The sequence below is a fragment of the Taeniopygia guttata genome, chromosome 10 (genome assembly GCF_048771995.1).
Source record: "Taeniopygia guttata chromosome 10, bTaeGut7.mat, whole genome shotgun sequence".
NCBI lineage: Eukaryota > Metazoa > Chordata > Aves > Passeriformes > Estrildidae > Taeniopygia > Taeniopygia guttata.
Window position 1 is genome coordinate 4,217,350 of NC_133035.1, and position 22,012 is coordinate 4,239,361.

At 50.9% G+C, this 22,012-nt stretch overlaps 1 protein-coding gene and 3 non-coding genes across 4 annotated transcripts; 1 reads left to right on the top strand and 3 right to left on the bottom strand.

Annotated features, from left to right (window-relative positions):
• The first annotated feature begins 1,655 nt into the window (after positions 1–1,655).
• LOC100220663 (mitotic-spindle organizing protein 2A-like) lies at positions 1,656–10,608 on the top strand. The gene is given in 3 exon segments (NM_001245874.3): positions 1,656–1,819; positions 1,914–2,050; positions 10,334–10,608. Coding segments are annotated over 3 exon segments (444 nt in total). The 5' UTR covers positions 1,656–1,673; the 3' UTR covers positions 10,495–10,608.
• Positions 10,609–13,279: 2,671 nt separating this feature from the next.
• TRNAI-AAU (transfer RNA isoleucine (anticodon AAU)) lies at positions 13,280–13,353 on the bottom strand. The gene has a single exon. It is a non-coding gene; the product is annotated as a tRNA-Ile (tRNA).
• Positions 13,354–13,437: 84 nt separating this feature from the next.
• Positions 13,438–13,509, bottom strand: TRNAM-CAU (transfer RNA methionine (anticodon CAU)). Its single transcript has one exon. It is a non-coding gene; the product is annotated as a tRNA-Met (tRNA).
• A 5,056-nt stretch (positions 13,510–18,565) lies between these two features.
• TRNAG-UCC (transfer RNA glycine (anticodon UCC)) lies at positions 18,566–18,637 on the bottom strand. The gene has a single exon. It is a non-coding gene; the product is annotated as a tRNA-Gly (tRNA).
• Positions 18,638–22,012: the final 3,375 nt, after the last annotated feature.

The following is a 22,012-nucleotide window of genomic DNA, read 5'->3' on the forward strand; positions in this document are numbered from 1 at the left end:
ACACAAGGAGAGCTGCCAGCTGGAACAGACTGGGGCTGGGAAGGAGGGAGGTACACACTGAAACTTCTCCAGTTTGTTGTACAAAAGACAGTTCCTGGGGTTTTTGTTTTTTTGGTTTGTTGTTGGGTTTTTTTTTTTTTTTTTTTTTCCCAGAGAAGGGCTGAGCTAAAAAGCATCTCTCTTCTGCTGTGAGGTGTAGCTGAGCTCTCACGTGCCACAGGCTGAGGGAGGTAGTCCATGTGGGACCAAGTCTGGAGACTGCATCAGCCACACAATGAGGATTCTTGGCATTTGCACTCGACTTCCAGCCTGTCCCAAAGGAAGTGGCACATCATATACCAGAACAGGCAAGAGATCAAGCACAGGGGTGTTTTTCAGAGCACTCACTTAGGGTCCCTCTGAAAGTCCAGCTGTTGGGACAACCTTAGGCTCTGTGGCTTCAGCATTGGCAGCCCTACAGACAGCACAGTCACTCGTGCTGGAGCGGCTGCTCCCACTCAAAACACAGCAATAATTGTTGTTGCTGGGCTGGTCCTGCTTCGGGCCATAAAGAGCAAGATCCTTTTATCATCATCCATGTCATTCCTGTCTTGGCTTCTGCCATAAATGTCTGTTTGTCAGCCTGGCCACCAGGTCACAAGGTCGGGTCACCTTGACAGACTCACAGGTTGCTTGGGATGTGGAGTGTGAGCATCTGTCTCCTGGGGCTTGGTGCAGGGATGGGATGAGGTCTGTCACAGCGATGCCGGGGGGACACAGAGATCCCTCTGCTCTGTTCCCCATTAACAGCGCAGCTGCAGGGCCTGTGTGTGCTGGGCTGGGGCAGTGGTGATGGATCATCCTTCCCTGATGGCAACAGCTCATTTCCATTTAGATAGAGGAATTTCAATCTCAGTTTGCCAGCTCTTCGCCACGGTGCGACTCAAGAGCCAAAGTTTCCGTTTTGTTCCCCATGATGCCCAGGTGCTCTCTGGGCTCAGGGACTGCAGCGTGTTCAAGGGAGCTGCCGCCCGGCCCGGGGGACAGCTGGGGTGAGAACGTGGGCTCTCCGTAGCTCCGCTGGTCCCCATGGCACCTCCACACCCCAAACTGCCGCACTGCCCTTTGTGCCCAGCGGACCCCGGGGCGGATATGGGGCACCTCACAGCGGGCACCGGGTATAGCACAGCGGGCACCGCACAGTGGGCACCGGGCACTGCACACCGGACATCGCACAGCGGTCACTGGGCACCGCACAGCGGGCACCGGGCACCGCACAGCGGGCACCGGGCACTGCACACCACATAGCGGACTGCTCACACCGGACACGGCGCCCCTCTCACCTCACACCGCACACCGCACAGCGCACACCGCACCCCTCTCACCTCACAGCGCACAGCGCACACCTCTCACCTCACACCGCACACTGTATACCTCACAGCGCACACCTCACCTCTCACCTCACACCACACACCTCACACCTCACACCCCTCACCTCACCCCGTCACTCCGCGGGCGCTGCGGCCGCTCCAGGCCGGGGCCCGCGGCCGGGGGCGCGGCTGGAGCGCTGCTGCCACCCGCCGGCCGCGCCGAGAGCAACAGGCCCGGAGCGGCGGGGGCGGAGCCACTGCCGGGCAGTGAGGGGGCGCGGCCCGGTGTGAAGGGCGGGGCCGCCGGGGCGGGGCCGCGCAGCCATGTCGGAGGGGACGGTAGCAATGGCGGCCCCGGCGCCGATGGCGGAGACGCGGCTGCGGCGGAAGCAGCTGCTGAGCGCGGAGGAGGCGGAGCTGTTCGAACTGGCGCAGGCGGCGGGCAGCGGGCTGGACCCGGAGGTGTTCCGGTGAGCGGTGGGGGGGGGGCGCCGCCGCGAGAGCCGGCGGTGACGCCGGAGCCCCGTCTGACGGGCGCTCCCGGTGCCGGTGTTCCCCCCGCAGGGTGCTGCTGGACCTGCTGCGCATGAACGTGGCGCCGCTCGCCGTGTTCCAGGTGCTGAAGTCGATGTGCGCCGGGCAGCGGCTCCCGCCGGCCGCCGAGAGCGGCCCCGCCGCGCCGATGCCCGCCGACAGCCGAGGTACGCGGCGGGCGGGGCGGGGCGGGCGGGGCCCTTCGCCGGGGCGGGCCCGCCCCGAGCGCGGCCGGAGCCCGCCGGCCCCCGGGACCGCGCTGCGCCCGCCGCGGCCCGGAGCGCGCCTGGCGCTGCCCCGCGCCCGGGCCGCCGCGGGAAGGGGCCCGCGGGCCGCCCGGCCCGGCCCCGGCAGCGCCTCGGCCCGGGGGGCCCGCTCCGTCTGAGCCCCGGCCCGGGGGGCCCGCTCCGTCTGAGCCCCGGCCCGGGGAGCCCGCTCCGTGCGAGCCCCGGCCTGAGGGCCCGCTCCGTGCGAGCCCCGGCCCGGGGGACCCGCTCCGTGCGAGCCCCGGCCCGGCCGCAGCCCCGTCTGTCTTAGTGCTCGTGGGTTTTAGGCAGCGAGGGGGACGGGGGGAGGCTGCTGCAGTACTTGTGCTGCGTTTTGTAGCCTCCTGGCTCTGCTCGCCAAGCCTTTAACAGGGAAAAAACTCTTTAATCTACAGTAATATTCAGTACTGCTTTGTTTGTATATAACTTTTAAAAAGGTAACGTTTCCGGGCCATGAAGAATTCCTGGAAAAGGAAGAGAGCTGTGTTGCTTCCTTTATGCCCCCATGTGTGTGGTGGCTTCTAACACTCATCCAGCTGTTTCCATCCTCTGGCGATGGCATTTGTGTAGGGAGATAAAGTAGAAGGCTGTGGGGGACTGTTAGATAAAGCAGTTACTGCTTTTGAATGCATTTATCTCTCCTTAATACTCTAATGTCCATGAACAGTAACAACCATAGCCCTGCATTTGTGCCATATATATATATTTACATATATATATAAAATTTTATTTTATTCATAACCAGTTCTAATAAAATTTCTATTTACTCCCTGAAGTGACTTTTTGCTCACCAACTCTGTGGATTACTTCCAAAAGGTTTAAAAATAAGTAACTAAAATAAGTCTGCTGTCACTAACCCTGGATTCACAGTGGAAAAGTTTATTTCTCTTGTGCTCAGAAGTGTGTCAGACAGGGGCACTGGTGGTGGTTTGGGCACGTTTATTCTCTTGGCTGTGCTTGCAAGTCATATCGAAAGTGAAGTTGAGAGGGGGTTTACTTTGAAAAGCAGTCACTTTTGGCATGAAGGAGTTATGCCACAATCTGGTGCTTTTATAATGGCAAAGCTCAAGGTGAACCCCCTCTCTGAGCAGCTGAGGAGAAGTTTGCTGAGGCTGAAACAGAGTGTGTGGATAAAGTGTCCAGGGCTCCTTGGACTCACCATGAACAGGTTTCCCTTTCTCAGGAGGTGCTCCTGGTTCAGAATTCTCTGTAGAGGAGGTGGTTGTGCTGAAGAGAACAGCCTCACATGTGACTGAGAAGTGACTCTGAATATGCGCAGGGGCAGGCAAGGGAGGACAGACACCTGAGTACTTATTCCTAAACAAAATGGGAGAGGTGCAGCACTTGGATTTTTGTCAAGTGTGAAGCAGTGAGCTATTCTGGTACCACATTAAGAGGAAATATCCCAAAAGAGCAGAGATTTTGAACAAAGGATGCTGTTAAATTTTGCTCTCTCTCCTCTGTTGCTGCCCCATCTGTTAGAGGCTACTCTAACTGCGAAGGAATGTTGCTGAGGTTTTTGTTCTTGTCTGTCTGTAATGTGGAGCAGTTTTTGTTCTCTCATGTATGCTACTGCTATGAGCTAATTTTAGCTAGTAGTGGGCTTGCTCAGGGTTTGAAACAGGCCAATGGCCACTTGTTTTTTAATCAGCATTAAATTTCTCGAGAGGGAAAGCCAGAAGCCCTAAGGTAGAATTGGTATGTGCTTAATTGTTGCCTTCTACCACTCTGCTGCAGGCATCTTAGAGAGGCTGAGACTGCAGGAGTTAGTAGTTGTCTTGAGAGCTTAATTTGGTGCTCGTTCTGCATCTTTAGTAGAGCATCTTCTGGTCTGACTCAGATTTCAGTTCTAATGTGTCCAGCCAGGCTTTCTCTATGTAATATCCCTTTAAAATGGACATGTTAATATCCTGGAGTTCTCTGGGACAAGCCCTTGGAACCAAAAGGAAAGTGTAGTGAGCTTCAGGGAAAGATGGTGTTGCTTGTGGTAAATATTTCTGGTATTAGTTTGGCTTTCAGTGGCCAGTTTGGCCAATTGCTGCCTTATTTCCCAAGGTTAAAATATATCCTTGGTGCAAGTTAATGGACTGGAATTGCTGAAACAGAAACATTGTGCCCATCAAGCCACAGTTTTGCTGCAGATGTGGTCAAACATTAAATGCTAAGCTTGGATTTGCCCTCTTTGCAAGCTGTTGCTTGGAAATGGTGATGAAGAGGCACTTGGGCCCCCTCTTTCTTTTCACATTCATCCCTGACCAAATTGCAATGGACAGCACTTCTGTACCTTGTCAGAAGGCTTGGTCTTCCCAGCTGTGTCAGGTTTTTTATTTTCTGTAAGCTTGTGTTAAAGTCCTAACTCACTTTGAGTGAAAGCTTCTTTCTTTAGTTTCTGCCAGCCCAAGTGACTTTACTGTCACACAGCACCCACTGACATCAGCTAATTCCTTTGTGAATAAAATTGTCATTTTAAAGCTAATGCTCAGAAAATGCTTTAGGCAGAATTTATGCTCAACAGGGGCTTATCACAACTTTAGGCCCATGTGTTCATTTCTGTGGGTTTAAGAAGTGCTGGTAAGATCCTGTTAATGTGAAGGATGTATTTTGTCCAGTCTTCCTTGTAAGGATCACAGACTCAGAGAATGGTTTGGGTTGGAAGGGACCTTAAAGCTCATCTCATTCCACCCCCTGCCATGGTCAGAGATACCTTCCACTGTCCCAGGTTTCTCCAAGCCCTGTCCAACCTGGCCTTGGACACTTCAAGGGATGGGGCAGCCACAGCTTCTCTGGGCAACCTGTACCAGGGACGCCCCACCCTCACAGGGAAGAATTTCTTTCCAATATCTGATCTAAACTTAACATCCTTCAACTTGAAAAAGAATCACTTCTCTTTCACTGAGCTTTCTCATTCTGGGCACAGTCCAAGACCATCCTTCAGGAGTTGGGTAAGTGTTAATAGGGTGTCTGGGGGTGGCCTCTGGGCTGGATCTGTTCTGCAGGCCTGTTGGGTTTGCCTTGCCTTGCCTCCTTTCCCTTTAGGAGCTGCTGTAAAGAGGGAGAATGAACCTAAGTGCTGCCTGCTGTTGGCTCTGCAATCTCTTGTTGGAAGATGCTGCTTCCATATAAGAAGAGGATGGTGCAGCTTCCATGCAGGACCAGGCATTTGACTAGGGGAGATGCCTCTTCTGCATTGCTGGGATTGGTTTGTGTGGTTACAGCCCAAGCTCTGTGCTTGTGACAAGAACAGCAATTGTCCTGTGCAAGCTTCTCAAGCTGCTTTGTGCCTTTCAGCTCAGCCCCTGCACTCCCTCCCTGTCAGGAGGTAGACAAGTGGCTGAAGGAGTCCTGGTCTCACCCAAGCCTGCTCTGCTCATTTGTATCAGTAATGAGATCCTGGCTTAGGCTTCCCAGCACATAATGGTACAGGGAGGCTTTAAAAAACAGCTAAAATAAGGCTGATGCAGCAGTTCTGATCAGTACTCTTGGTGGTGAGGGATGCCTGTAGTTTTTTCAGCTTTTGTGCTGATGAAGCATCAGGGAGTCTGAAATTAGGAGCTCTGATTTTCCCAGAGAACACAGCCGTGGCGTTCTCTGTTGGCTGGTTACTGAATCCATGACAGCTGCCTGCAAATTGCTGTGTGTGGGTATTGGAGCATCCATCTGGCATATTTAGCTGGATGCAACTTAATTTGAGCTATGTTCAAAATGGTCCCTCAGCATTTCATTTGGGAGGGAAAGTGCTGAATTGAAATAGAAAGAATTTCCAGAGTGTCCTTTGCCTGTCCTTTCCCTGTGTGTGAGGGGGAGGGTTCTGTTAAGGACCGTGGTGTTGAGTTTGGCCTAGACTAGACATATATGTAATTAAGTGTCCCATTTTCTCACATACTGTTTCTGTGCTTCCTGTTTACATCAGCCAACCCTCAAGTCCCTGCGGGTTCCCCTGCAGTTCTCTACCTCTGTACACATGCATATGTCAATGCCCTGCTCTTTTTTTTAGGCTGATGAATAGTCTTTGATACTTCTCTCACTCTTTGCACTCCGATCTATTTTTTCACATTCCTCACTTCCCCAGAAAGAGTGTCTTCCCATAAAATTACTTCCCGAAGCTTTGCCCCAGCTAATTTCTCTTCTGAATGCATTGTTAACATGAACTTGGTTTTCAAAACGTGTCTCTTTTGTGGGCCTTATCCCTTGGTGTGTGGATTTTAGGGCTGCAAGGAGCTAACTGGCACAGGGAGAAAGGAGTTGTGCATGGCAGGGGTCAAAACGCTCTCCTGCCCAGGGAAACTCTCACAAACTCCAGTGCCTGTTGGAGAAAACACTGAGCCCATCACCAGCTATGGGCTCTGTCAGAGGTTTACATGGTGAGTTTTTGTGGTCTGTGTGGAAATATATGCTGTGGACAATCACAAGTCCTTTTCTGCCCCTGCATTTTTAACTCCTTTATTCCTGTGTATATACTTAGATATAGTCAAGGCCTCAGAATTGTAAGTGTTGCTGTTCAGTTGTTTTGTAACTATTTCTCAGTATTACACAGCTCGTTGCCAACTTTGTCCTTCTTGCGTGTTCTGCTTGCCATCTTTGTGGTTTTTATCCTTCCTTGTTTATCTGTTTTTCTCACTTCTTTCTTTCCCTTTGTGCAGTCTGTCTTAGCTGTGACCAGCCTTTTGGAGTGGTGACTGTCAGCACTCTTGGGTGCTGCTGGCTGGCCGTGCCAGCTGCTTTGCATTACTCTTCCACTCAGCCTTGAGTTATCTCAGGGTTCAACTTGATGTGGGATTTGTAGTGTAGACTTCTGTATTAAGGAGATAAGGATAATGCTGACAAGGAGAATTCTGTGTAAAGCTCTGATATGGCAGAGGGAATCCCCTTGGAGATGCAAAGGATTTATCTTACATTTATTTAATCTGGGGTTTATACATAATACAGTGAATTTTCCTGTGGATTATACTGGCTATTATGCTTTAATTGTAAATTAAATATCTCCATGGGGTCTCAGTGGTGGCAATGTGTGTCTTGCACCTGAAAATATTCCCAGACACTTCGTGGTCTGCATGTCTTCTCTGAAAAAAGATCTGTAGAATGACCTATTGGTGACTTATATAGGACTAATTAAAGGACTAATAGAGTCCTGATCATGGTTTTCTTCTTCTTAGTTGCTCATACTCTGTTTTTTTCCACTCCATCAATACCACTCCAATGAGTGGATTTCCTACAGTCACTGAGGAGCAGTTAGGTTGTCTTCTGGGTTTTAACCTGCAACTCTCACTCCCCCCAGCTTTTCCTACCATAAACAATAGAGTTTAAGCCTTTTGAATGAGAGGCCTTGATTCATGTTTTCTGTAATGATGGACACGGTAGATTCTGTGCACAGAAAATTCCCGATGTGAAGTTGTTGCTGTTCTCCTCCCTTCCCCCCAGCCTCACATTCCAAAATGAATATTTTTTTCTGTATTGTAGGCAACCAACTAGCTTCAGTTTATAGACCTCTATTATCTTCTGGTACGGAAATTATAATTATGTCAGTTATTTTAGAACTGACAAAAAATTTCTCAGCTGTACTGTGCTTTCTTGGATGACTGAAATTGCCTTGGTTAAAAATTCCTGTACCTTTTCTCTCCCAGGAGGTATTAATAAATGTTGAACCTCTTAAAATACAGGTGATGGGTAGTGAAGTTGTATTTTCTACTTCAGCAGAAACAGCAGACAAACAGCTTTTATTTGTTCTTCCTTATCCCAGGAATAAATTGCAAAAAGTCTAGGCTGGAATGCTCCCAACTTGGTGTGGCTCTAGTCCCAAAAGAGTGGGTGGCCATGGAGGTCCTCTCTCCTGTCACATTTTTCTTGCAGGAGCTTTGCAGGGTTACCTGAGGCTCTGAGCTTTCTTCTCTGCTGGGCATCAAGCTGAATGCTACACTGGCATAATTTTTTCAATATGTCTTTTCAGGCTGATTATCAAGCTTTTTTTCTGCCTCTTCTTCATGCTCTGCAAGGCAAGACCTGACAGAAGAAAAAGGATTGAGAGGAATACTGCAAATGCCAGATTTGTCGTGTGATTTTGTTGCACAGTAATGAGATACGAGTTACAAGTCAAACTCTGAGTGACAATTCATTCTTTCCCCCCACCCTACCAAAGAAACACTCAAAAAATCAGACTCAGTAGAGCTCTCAGAGAAAAGTGAGGGACTCTGCCTGAGTGGATGGCTTTTGTAGGTGCCTAGCATCTGGCCAGTGTCAAACCATGACAGTCACCAAGGAAAATATCAGAGGAATCCTTTTGTTCCTCTGTAGTACTTGAATTACAGAGAGTTTAGGGTCGTTGAGCTGCTTTTGTGCTTTGTGGTAATTGAATCTGTTATCTCTGATAATGTAACTGAGTGAAGCACAAACCATGTCTGTCCCTGCACACTTCAGGAGCTGTCCTTGTCTGGTACATGGAGTCTGCACAGGCTGCTTCCAAAAATATTCTGGGTATTGAAGCAGTTTAACTGGTTTGTTTTACTGTGATTTCAAGGCTAGGGGGATGGAGGGCATGTGCTTTGAACCCAGTTTCTCTTCAGTCAAATGACTCTTTCTCGCCAAGTTGTTTTGGCCGGGTCAGAACATTGAGGGCCCAACTCCAGTAGTGCTTGAGGGTAGCAGTGTGTGTGTGCACACAGCTGGAGTTGTAGGTGGGTTCAGGACCTGCCCTGTCAGCAGAAGAGATGCATGTCAGAAGGGGTAGGACATTGGGGACATATCCAGGATTGCTAAAAGTGTGAATGGTGAATAATGCTTTTATCCTGCCTCTTTCTCTCAAATACTGTGAGATCACATCTTACCTTTGTGCAGTGTGTTTGTTTTCATGAGCAGCACTTGCTTTAGTGAAGCTGCTTAAAGTGCCTGAGCTACAGCACAGCTGGCAAGGCTGGTTGGCTGACTGGGAGGGTGACTGCTGGCACAGAACTGCCGTGCTTGACAAGAAGAGAGTTTTTCAAGAGCACCTGACTTGGCTGGGATAAGTGAATGGATTTTTGTGTCAACCCAAATTTTACAGATTAATAATGGCCACCTGCTCCTACTTGGAAGTTCTTATATTGTCCTTCTGGTGCATCAAGGTGTTAACTGGTAGTATTGATGGGAGTCCTGTTCCCAGACACCTGCTCCAAGGAGACAGGATGGTCTGGTAAGTAACTGTGGACTGTCCATAGCACAGATGACCCAAGATAATGTCCATGGAGTCTCTAGAGTCTAGAGCAGCTTGTTGATATTGTGCAGGTTGCACTGTGAATGGTTGTCAAAATGTCATTCTTCATTTCAATTACATGCATGTAACTACAGCCCGCTGTATTCCTGTTTTGTTTTCTTGTTGCTATTATTCATTTTTATGACGCTTCATGGAGGTTGCTATCTTTAGTAAAATTTGAACATAATGTTCCTTTTATTCTCTGTCCTAAAGTGAGTCTTATTTCTCACCTGAGGGAGTGGCAGGACAAGTCAGTGTTCCTCATCCCCTCCTGACATTTGTGTCAGCAACAGTGAGTCTGTCACTCTCTCCTCTGACAGCACCCTGTTGCCCCTTGCCTCTCTGTTTCTACCTTTGTATCCACTGCTGCTCCCTGCTCCCACTCTGCCTCTTAGAGCCTGTCAGTTGTGCCTCCAGGAGGGGAGCCCTCATCTACAAACTCAGTAAGAGCATGTGGAAGTCCTGTGTAGGTGCAGGAGTTCCTGAAAACCCAAAAAATTGATAGAAGGTCCAAATCTGCTCACTGGGTGACAGAAGTGATATGGAGAGAGGTGTGTGTGATCTGATGATGTGGCAGCAGTCTCAGACACCACTGGCACATCCTTTCACTTATCCCAGCTCGAGGTGTTGGAAACTCTTGATGTTCCAGCAGTGCTGTTTGCTATGCTGCTGTTCAGTGTGCAATGGCTGGAACAAAGTGACTGGTTACTTTGTAGATTAAACCTCATGAAAATTAAAAATGCTTCTACTGTAACTTCTTTGGGTTTCTGTGGCACCCTGGCACCAATACCTGTTGGGCTGAATTCACCAATTTGCTTTCTGCACTGGATGCTGAAGGTGTTTGTGAGGTCTAATGGAATTTTGCCTCCTGCATGGTTCCTGAGGGAAGGCTTGTGGCTAGCTGCTGTGTGGTGGTGCTTGGGTTGGGGTGTGAAAACTAATGGATGTGTTTGTTTATTCAGGGAGAAATAAAACCAGCTCTGCTGTCGGTGGGTCACAGATTCTGGCCGAAAGAAGCAGCCGGGAAGGATCTGCCCAGAGGATGCCACGACAGCCGAGCGCGAGCCGCATGCAGAAGGCAGGAACCTCTGGCAAGAGCAGTGGGGGAGGCAACAGTGCCTAAATAAGGCCTTGGAACAGATGGATTTTGATCCTTGAGAGTGTATATATATTGTGTTTGTTAAAGCTGCTTGTGTTGTATGTATTAACCTAAAAACATGATTTGTAGTACAGGGAACAGAGCTGTTGGTTCTTATTGCCAAAACTTCCTTTGGCCACATAAACTGCCAGGAAATGTTCCTGCATTTGGCTTGCCCTGGTTCACCATGTGCCTGTTTACAGCATTCCAGCACCTATATCTGAAACCAGATTGATCTCTCCCAAACATGGGAAATCCCATGTTCAGTCCTCCCAGTGATGCTGGTGTGATTATTCATTTACAAAGCATTACAGCCCCCTTTGCCTCAGGAGCCAGGTCAAACGAGGAGGTTGTGCCAGATAAGGGAGGGAACAGCTTCATCACTTAGGGCAAGACACATAAAACAGGTGAGTGGGTTTCTTGGAGCTCAGGTGTTACCATACATGGTTCCAGAGGGTCTCCAGGCAGTAGGGTGCCTCCTAATGGCTCTGGGAGCTTAGGGGCTGTTGATGAATTCTATGTCCCTAATTAGGAGAAAATGCGTCCATTCTAATGACAGTTAGATGGTGATTCCTAAACTCAAGATCTACCTGCTTCAACAGGTGCTAAAATGAGATTTGCAAGGTCTGGGTTTCTCCTACCGTGATAAATAATGAAGTGCAGCTGCTCCCCTTGGTAAAACTGGGGTGGTGGAGTTCAGAGGCCTGAGGGGAGGTAGCCAGGTGCAAGTTATGGTCCCAGTGCTGGGCATCAGGAGTGCAGATGGCCTCTGTGGGGATCTGCTTCGTACAGTCCCAGGGGATCAAGCCCCAGGGTGAAGTGGCACCCAAGGAAGAAGGCTGATATTCTAGGATATCAATGCTCAAGAGTGGTCCCACCTGAAAACCCAGAGCTGTATCCCATGCCTGAGATCCAGCTCCAGCCCTGACATCCCTTCTTGGAGCCACTTCCCTGGTCCCTGTCACCCCCCACCACATGTTCAACCCCTCTGGTAACCTCAGCCTTGTTCCCTCCGGGCTCTGCGGAGCTGGAGGTGCTGCTGGGAGCTGCAGTGACCTTGGATGGGTGCAGCACCTTGGGGCAGGGGCTGTCCTCTGTGGCACTTCAGCTCAGTGTCCTGGGGGCTGTCGGTCCCCTGAGGTTTCCAGGGACACTGGAAGGAATAGGGCAGGATGTGGGGTGTTTTTCAGGTGTATTAGGGTCAGCCTGTACCACATGAGACAGCATTAGGTTATGTGATTAAAAGCTCATCTCCTGGAATGAAGCATGGAAAGGTGGAGTAGCCCTGAGAAGCTCCACCATGCCACGGATTCCCTGTCCCAACTTCTCCCAGGGCTTTTTTTGGGCCCAGAGGTGGCTCCCAGCCACAGGGTGAATGGAACCACTCTGCAGGTCACATCTGGTCCCTCATGGGGGACAAAGGATGGGTCCGGGATACATCCTTCACCGTTTGGGTTTTTTGGATGTGGCCGCCCACTCAGGGCCACAGGCCCCTGAACACAAACACTGTCCCTTTTCCCTGTGAAAGAAAATCGCCAGCCCAGGTTCCTGATGTCAGTTTGCAGAGTGCTCTTGGGACTGTCAGGGCAGCTCAAGTTTGAGGTGGTGGCAGGTTGGCTCTGGGACACATCCTTCTCCGTTCAGAATTTCAGGAGGATACAAGAGCTTTTTCAGATTGTGTCTTATGGGATGTTCAGGGGAGGAATGAAATGAGAGGGAAAGGAGGGACCAAGGTGGTTTTGGGGAGCCATAGATGTGGGAAAATAGAGGGATAAGGATATGATGGCCTGGGTGTCCTCTAATGCCCATCTGCCATTCTGGGATTACAGCCACAGTCTGTGCCCCCTGGGGTTACACACTCAGCCTCGCTGTTGGCTGAAAGTGGGGGACATGGACATTTGTCACTCTTGGGGTGCTCCATCAGGTGCATGGGCAGGACACTGACCGATGCACTTCCTGTGCACACCTGGTTTCTCACAATTACTCACTTTTTAAATGGGCAATGTTGACTGTAGCATTGCCAAGGAGGCTTATAAAATCCACAGATAATTTTATGAGATTTGTCTTATAAAGTAGTTAAAGCAGATAAGCAAATCAAACTAATTAAAGCTCTGTCAATATTTGCACAGAGATGTGTGATGTCAAGTGGAATATGTACTACCTGAGTGACTTCAGAGTTCTCAAGATTTTAGACGGGTAACACAGAATGTGCAAACACTCACCCAATAAACTGAAGACTCTCAGTCTCACAGAGTGACCTTGGGCAGCATCCTGACACAAGGTGTGGGACCCCAACTGTCCTTCTCTCATGACAACTGACTGCACTGCCCTGTCTGCCCACCAAAGCTCCCTCTCTACCCCAGCTGATTCTTCTCTCTCCTCAGTTGGCCAAAATAAACCTTGCTGGCCGAGGTCTGACCTTCAGCCCCTCCACAGCACCAGCAGGTGTAATGGATAGTGCTGCACACTTGAGTCCAGCCATGGCACAACTGAGGTCAGTCCCAGGTCTGGAGGGCTGCTGGAGACAGTGCACCTGCCATGAGCACCAGTGAAGTTTATCCTTAACTGGAATGAACATCTGGAAAAGGAGGAGTAAAGAAAACACAAGGAGAGCCTAGAAGCTCTCCCAATGGACCACCTGCCAGGGCTGAGCAGCACAGGGAGGATCCCTGTTTTACTACAGACTATTTCATTGCCAAAAAAGGCAGGGCCGGACGGGACGGGTTAAAAAAAAAAAAAAAATTGACACGGAGGAAAAAAAAAGCTATGCTGGCCCGTACGGGGATCGAACCCGCGACCTTGGCGTTATTAGCACCACGCTCTAACCGACTGAGCTAACCGGCCACGCTGTCCGCCTTGCCGCGCCGCCGCCTCGTGGCCCGGTGACGGCTCCGCCGCCTGAGAAAACGGAAGGGAAAAAAAAGCTGCTAGCAGAGGATGGTTTCGATCCATCGACCTCTGGGTTATGGGCCCAGCACGCTTCCGCTGCGCCACTCTGCTGCTTGTATTTCAGTTATCCACAAGTACATATTCCCATCTGCAACTCCGCCCGTCTTGCAGCCCGGCAGCCTGTGTAGGGTGACAGGAACACCGCGTTAGCCCAAAAACGGGGCACAGCGAATGAATTCACTGTGCTGCCCCACTTGCTGTTATAGCTTTGACCTCCTCCCAGGAACCACAGGCTAAGTCCCCACTGTGCTGCTGAAAGCAGAACAGAGACAAAGCCCATCTGGTATCGTCTGCTTTTTTGGCTTGCCTGGTAGGAGCCACCATTCACCCGTGGTATACAGCCGCCCGTCCGTCAGATTTTAGGAAAACAGGCAGGCATCTTGAGGGCAATATATAGGAAGCCAGGTGGGTGGATTTTTGCACAAGTTTCTCACAAATTCGGGAGCATGATTTCCCAAATTGTGGTCAGGGGAGATATAAATTGGAAAAAAACCTAGATGAGAACATAAAGCCTGGTACTGGGAATACTCAGCACATCACAAACCTTGTGTCTGCCTTGGACAGTACTGCTGTGTTCACAGCAGTAGTGTGACAGCAGGACTCCGGCATAAAACAAGGATGTGCTGTCAGCACTGCAATGTGACTCATTTTGAGGAGAAGCTGAGGATTTCACCCACATACTTACCCAACATGGAGCATGTTTTGCCCTGAGGGGTTGCTGGCTGTGACTTCATCCCTCTTCGGTCCCACTGCCTCTTTCTAACAGGCACAAGGAAGAGGGGTGGGCCCCTGAGAGGCTGGTGTTTTGCCACATCGGTGTTAAAACAAATATTTTTGGCTAAACGTTTTCCTTTTCTTGGTCCTGGAGTGACCATCCCCCAAAGGCTGTTGACCCTATTGGGATGTTTCTTGCCCCCGGGGGTACTGAGGTGTGTACCATGGCCATGCTCATAGAAAGGGACCTCTCACCTCTGAGACACTTTTGGGTCCAAGAACTGGGCCACTGCAGATGCTAATGAAGGTGGAGAAGCCACCTTGATTTTCTTGGTTTGAAGGACAGGTATCTGTCAAGGAAGGTGGGAACCTTCTTTGAAATGGAAAAAAATACGATCCTCTTCCCTCCCAATTATTATAACGTTGAAATTCAGGGGCTTTCATGCAGAGATGCGGGAAAAGCAGTTCCTCACGGTGCGTGTCCGTGCACATCCGAGCCCGGCTCCGGCTCCGGCCCCGATCCCGGCGCGATCCCGGGCGCGATCCCGGCCCGATCCCGGGCGCGATCCCGGCCCCGATCCCGGCCCGATCCCGGCGCGAGCCCGGCCCGATCCCGGCCCGATCCCGGCCCCGATCCCGGCCCCGATCCCGGCCCCGATCCCGGCCCGATCCCGGCCCCGAGCCCGGCCCCGATCCCGGCCCGATCCCGGCCCCGATCCCGGCCCCGATCCCGGCCCCGATCCCGGCGCGGTCCCGGCGCGGTCCCTGCCCGATCCCGGCCCCGATCCCGGCCCCGATCCCGCCCCGATCCCGGCGCGGTCCCGGCCCGATCCCGGCCCCGATCCCGGCCCGATCCCGGCCCGATCCCGCCCGGCCGCTCCGGCTGCGGCGCGCTGCCCTGCCTGCAGTTCCGGGCACGGCCGCCAGGGGCGCTGCTGGCTCCGGCCCCGCCCTGCAGGGGGCGCTGTGGCGCGGCGCGGCCGCGCTCCCTCAGGGCGATGGCGGCGGCCCCACAGAGGCACGGGGCCGCGGCGGGAACCGCGCAGCGGCGGCTGGGCTGGCTGGGACGGGCACACCCCGGAGCCGTGAGTGAAATCTGTCAGAAACAGCGCAGCTGGAGCAGGAGCCGCGAGGCAGGGAGGAGAGGTGTGTGAATTCTCTCATTTGTATAAATTCTCTCATTCCTGTGGGTGCAAATGTATGCTGGCCTGGCCGGCTGCCAGGCTCTCACCCAGCTCTCACTCCAGCTCCTCAGGAGGACAGGGGGACAAAATGAGATGAAAAATCTCATGGGTCAACATAAAGACAGGGAGATCATTGACTGATTACCATGTGGGCAAACTACAGTGATTTGGGGGAAAATTAGCTTACTTCCTTGCCAATCAAAATAGATTGGATAGTAAAAGACAAAACCAAAACTACATCACCTTCCTCCTACCTTCCCTTTTTTCCATTTCATGGTATTTTTATTGATGATCTGGACAAGGGGGTTGAGTGCACCTTCAGTAAATTTGCAGATAAAGTTGGAAGGAGTGTGGATCTGGTGGGGGGCAGGAAGCCTCTGCAGGGGGATCTGGACAGGCTGGATTGATGGGCCAAGGCCGATGGTTTAAGGCTACACAAGGTGAATTGCTGTGTCCTGTGGTTATATCACAAGTCCCTGGGACACTCCAGGCTGGGGCAGTGGCTGGAAAGGGCCTGGAGGGGAAGGACTTGGGAATGCTGGCCAACAATAGATGAACATGAACCCAGGTGTGTCCAGGCAGGCAAGAAGACCAGTGGTCCCTGGTCTGTACTAGCCATAGTGTGTCCAGCAGGACCAGGACAGTGAGCGGCCCTGTGCACTGGTGAGGCCACACCTCCAATCCTGGGGTCAGTTTTTGGCCCTTCATGACAAGAGAGACACTGAAGAGCTGGAACGTGTCCAGGGAAGGGTATGGAGCTGTGGAAAGGTCTGGAGCCCCAGGAAAAATCAAGGGAGGCTCAGCCTGGATAAAAGGAGGCTCAGGGGGGACCTTCTTGCTCTCCACAACTCCCTGATGTGATATTGTATCCAGGTGAGGGTCGGGCTCTGCTCCCAAGCATCAAGCAACAGGAGAAGAGCAACTGACCTCAAGTTGCTCTTCTTCAAGCCTCCCACCAGGGGAGGTTTAGATTGGATATTAGCAAAAAGTTCCTCACTAAAAGGGTTGTCATGCACTGGCACAGGCTACACAGGGTAGTCAGCATCCCTGGAGGGATTTAAAAGATGTGTGGATGTGCCACTTGGGGGCATGACTTACCTGGTGACCTCGGCAGTGCTGGTTGGCAGTGCTCGGCAGGACTTGAAGATCTTAAAGGTTCTTTGGAATTGAAAGGATTCTATGATTCATTCCTGAAACTTTCATCTCCTCCCTTTAATGCCCAGTTGGGGGTTGTGGTCAGTTCATAACAGTTTGTCTTTGCTGTTTATTCCTCCTCCCATTTTTCTCCTGCTCCAGTGTACATCCTTTCAGAGCAGCAGTCCTTCAGGATAAATCTGGTCCAGTGTGGGCTGTCTGGTCCAGTGTGGGCTGTCTCAAGGCCTCCAGTTCTTTTGGGGAATGGTCCACTTTTAGGATTTAGGCAGGCAGAAGTGTACCTGACAGGTCAGGGACTGCAGCTGTGTGGCACATGCTCGACCAATACAGCTTGTCATGCTGCTGGGCCTGACAAGCTGCCACCCTCATAAATACACCAGTTATGTGAGCATATGTGAGTAAAATTAGTTCTGCCTTGCTCTAGTTCTGCATTTCTATAAGTGCAACTGGTTGTTCCAGTTTTTGCTCTTTTGTCAAAATAAAACAATGAACACCTGTAGTTCCTTTTCATATTGAGATGATTTGGGGGTTTTTGGTGGGGTTTTTTTTTGTTTGTTTGTTTTTTGGGGTTTTTTTTGGCAATAGGTGTGAGCCATTGCTCCATCACCCTCCCCTGAGCCTCCAGGGCTCCTGGCTGAGCATGCAGAAATGCAGTTATGGTAGCTAAAGCTGAAATGGAATTGCGTCTGGTCAGGGATGTCAAAGACAACAAGGAGGGTTTCTGTAAGTACCCACCTGACAAAAGGCACACGCAGCTCACTGGTGAATGAGCTGGAGAACTTGATGGTGCATGGCATGGAAAAGGTTGATACACTGAGGGACTCCTTTGCCTTGGGCTCACTAGCAAACCAAGCTTCAGGAATCCCAGGCCCGAGAGATCAGAAGGACTCTGGGGTAAGGATGGTGCATCCTTGGTGAAAGGGGATCAGATCAGGGAAAAACAGACATTCATAACTTATAGAATCAAAGAATTAGAGAAGCATGGAATGGTTTGGGTTGGAAGGGACCTTAAAGATTATCTAGTTCCAGTCCCCCTGTCCATGAACCTGCCCATTAACCCATGTGTACTGACAGCACAGGCTGATGTCATTGTCAGGCCATTTTCAATATTTTGAATGATCATGGTGACTGGGAGAAATGCCTGAGGACTAAAATAAGGCAAAAGACTCCTGTCTTTGAAAAGGGTAAGAGGCCCCAGAGAACTACAGGCTGGTGAGCCTCACCTTGGTCTCTAGGAAGTGAGGGAGTATCTAAGTTGCAAAGCAGCCCCAGTAACAACAGCAACCCTAAATATGAGTAGGTGACATAGGGTGTCTGAGACATGTAGTCATGACTGTTAACCAGGTCATTCAAAATGAAGTTCCCACATGTACCATAGTTTGTATTCAAGAAAGAGTCCTACATATGTAATGGCTGTGTTATGAACACAGACACTGTATGTACCAGCATCCCCTCTGAAGGGAAATGACAAACCATTCGATCAGCTGGCACTGCAGAGATGGAAGAGGTGGAGGATGGAGAGCAATTTCACCCTAATGATACACTGAGACATTTTATAAAGAACAGGCCTCTTCCCACACTACCCCCAAATTGCATAACTGGCCTCATGAAGTGCAGTTCATGCCTTGGTCCCCACCTGAGCATTGTCAGTCTTCATCATTACCAAGCCACAGCAGCATGCTTCTCTTGCCAGCTGCAACCAGCTGCAGCAGCAGCCCTGAAAATCCCTCTCAAGCTGTATCAACAGTGAGAAGCCCAGCCCAGAGTCACCTCAACAGGAAAAACACAAGCACTGGTGAAAGCAGTGTCCTGCGGGGCCCCAGGAGCTGATGCTGTGTGAACGTTTTTCCTCACCCTCATCTGAATCCCTAGAGTGGGTACTGGGGAGAGCCAGGCGTGAGAAGGAGCCTGTCCATCAAAAGGGAGTGCGTGTGTCCCAGCGGGGAGCAGCGGCCGGGGCCGGGGTTTGTCACCCGGGGCCGCCGAGGACAGCGCACGCGGCTCGTGGCCTCCGTGCCGCCGCTCGGGAGCAGGTGAGACAACAAAAGTCACGCTGCGTTGGCCGGGAATCGAACCCGGGTCAACTGCTTGGAAGGCAGCTATGCTCACCACTATACCACCAACGCATCTGTGTGAACAACCACTGCCTGCTCCGGCACTTCACATTCCACCCAGCTCCAGGCACACGCTGGCTCCTGTTTCTATCTGCACTGCTACAAGCTGCCACAGAGTATGGATGTTTCTGTGGGTGAGATATTGGCTGGAAAACTCAAGCTGGGCTAGACACCGACTAGAGAAGATCAGCACCAGGGAGTGTCCAGGCTTGGAGCAGGACCCTGGACAGATCAGGAGTGAGCTGCAGGCACAGGCTGCACAGACCCATGATGTCTGTCTGGGGTAGATGGATCTGGGGTGTCCAGCACCAATCTCCATTCCTGAGCAGGCAGAGAAGAAGAAAAGGATCAGACAGTCTCCCTTGTTTGTGTGAGTGCTGGTGGTGCTTTAGGGGACGCTGGTAACAGCATCTCTCCCCACACACACTGTGCCAGTGTAGGTTCATTTGTGATGCCATACCTGTGGTGGGGTAAGCACGATCAACTGCTCACCCAGTTGCTCAGTCCTGTTCCATCTTCCATGAATGAGAAGGATAGAAAATAAGATGAGAATTCTTCCAGGACAAAATAAACACCGGGACACGGCTTTGCAAATACTATTGTTGGCAAAGCAGACACAACTTGGGGAAATTAATGTTTGGCCAATTGAAAAAGGTTCATGTAATGAGTAACAAGAAAAACCCAAACAAACGTTAAACACAGCCTTTCCTTGCTCTTATCCAGGATCAATCTGACTGCTTCATTCAACATTCTTGTAACCAAACAAGCATGGCATTATGAATTTTCTCTCTGCTCTTCCTGACCCTTCTTTCTTTCCTCCTCTCTCTCTCTGGCATTGTCTACCCTCTCTGCATTATGTTTTCATGGAGGCCACGAACTGCTGATAGCTCAGAAGTCTGACATGGAGATGGAATCATCTGTGTGCAGCACACTGCAGCCCATTAGCTCTTCCCACAGAGACCACCCTGCAGCATTCTGTATCACCTCCAGTCCCAATAAGCCACCACCAGCCAATACAATGTCCCTTGGGAGTACCTGCTTGGCCCTGATCCTGGATCACCCTATAAATGGTCACAGCAGCAAACAGATTAGGAGACAGAATGACCCCAGATCTTTGAGTCAAGCACATGCTGGGAAACTGAGGACTGAGCTGCCTGCAGGGAATTGAGGAAGACCTGTGTGCCCATGATATACAGGGCCTTGTGGGGGAAGCTGTGCCTGCTGTTCCACAGCCAGCTAGCAGGGGAAGAGGGTAGAGGATGCCATCCTGGAGCAGAGCCATTCTCAAAGGAAGCCATGAGCCTGTGGCAGGCCAGTACCGGAGCAGGATCCTGGCAGGACCTGTGGAAGCCTGGAGAGAGGAGCTCACCTGGAGTGGGTTACTGCTAGGATTAATGATCATGTAGACTCCCACCAGGGTCTCACTGATCCCAAAAGGCCCCACAGTATCACTAGGGCCCTGGGTTCCACCAGGTCCCGTAGAGTCACCGTGCTCCCCAGGCTTCTGTCCGGTTCCTTAGCCTTCCCACGGTCTCCAGGGTTCCCTGAGTTTCCATGGTGTCACAGTGCCTGAGTTCTGTGAAATTCCATAGCATCACAAGGGTCTCCCGGGTCCCACAGGGTCACAATACCCCGTGGGTTGTGTGCAGCCCTGCTGTGTCACAATGGCCCCTCAGTGTCCTCTTGGCTGCAGGAGTGGGTGGCTGGGAGCTCCTGCCCCGCTGGCAGCTGGAGGAGAAGCAGCAGGGACCGCGTGCAGACAGTGCCATGGCCCCTTCTGTGCCCATGCCTGGCCCTGGCCCTGCCACAGGGTGTGTGCTCTTTAGAGGCTGCTAGGAAAAAAAAAAAGAGGATAGTTTAGTAAAGCCTTTTGTTCTGACACTTCCTTCTCTGGCAGATACAGATGCTTCAATTAGGCAACAATGAAGGTGTTTGAAAGTGATTGTGTTGTGAAAATCAGGTTTCACATGGGAGAGGGAAGGTCAGCAAATGCTTTGTCTCCTGGCACATTTCTCAGTCTGAACTGCAGCTGGAAATGCTTCACTTCAGCGATAGACCCTGCCACCTTGAGAGAAGGTGATGATGCTGTATAAGGCAAGTGCAAACCACTAGTGTGTTTTGTTTAACTTAGAGGGAAAGGGAAAGGGAAGATGAAGGCTAGCACTGGCTTTTTGTTGACAGACATTTCCTTTGGGAATACCTGCTGGACTTTCGGAAGGGGTTTGTGATGTGCAAGAGTGAGAGGGTAAGATGGTACATGGAGCTTCAGGGAAAGCACACATCTCCACGAAGCTGGATGTAGTTCAGTGGGTGTGAGTTACATGTTCAGCAGCTGATCACACAAGAAAACATTCTAAAAGGAAGATGCTGTGCTGGAATTGCCTTTTCTTTTGCAACATATAAGCTGTGCACAGCTAACAATGAAACGATTCCTCTTCTTTCGCTGGTACATGCAGGATCACATTCTGTCAGTGCTCAAGAGCCAGGATTCACAGCGAAGCTCTTCCACAAACTGCTCCCACACAAATGGGGCCGGGCCAGAAAAGCACTTGGCTTTTTCCTGGGCACTGTCAGTGCTCATTAAAACAACCACATGATGGTGGTGTCGACTCGCAGAAGAAGGAAATGCACCGAGCCTAGCTCGAAACCCCCCTAAGTGCAGAGCTGTGGCAAATGTCTCTGGCTCTCAACTCATCCACTCAGGAGAAAAAGGTTTTGCTGACCTTCCACTTCAATGTGCAAACCCTTCTCTGCACCACATTTAAAAGACAACACAAACTCCTTTGCCCTGACAAATCTTTTCACTCTCACAAAGTCTAGCCACAAGCTTGAAAACATCTCTCAAAACCAGAGCTCACAAAGAAGGCAGCTGAGAAAGCTCTTGCTGCCTACAACTTCAACTGCACCCATCAAACTACCAGCACACATCCTGCTATTGGCACTCTCCTTCTCAGCTCTAGGTACCATCTTAAGCCTTCAGTCTCACAGAGTCAGGATCCAAATAGAACAGCACCAGGGACTGCTCACACACCAAACCTACCAGGACAAAACACTCAGCAGTTTGGTGTTTCCATTCCCACTTGACAGCTCAACAGCTCTTATCCAGAAGAGCATCCAGACTTGCTTTCTTTCCCAAAGAGAGGAGCTACAAGCCCATCTCAAAGGAAATGGCATCCCCTCCCCCAAAATACAAAACATCTGGGGACTGACCCCATACAAAAGGTGATAGAACACCATCACTGGGCATTACTTGTCCAGGGCACTAGACCAGCTGCACACCAAGCCTCAGGGAAGCTGCTTACCTTGTTCGAAATATGTGCACTATGAGAATTTCAAGAAGGCCACCTCTGAGATGTGGATAACCACATGCCAAATTGAATCTGTCAG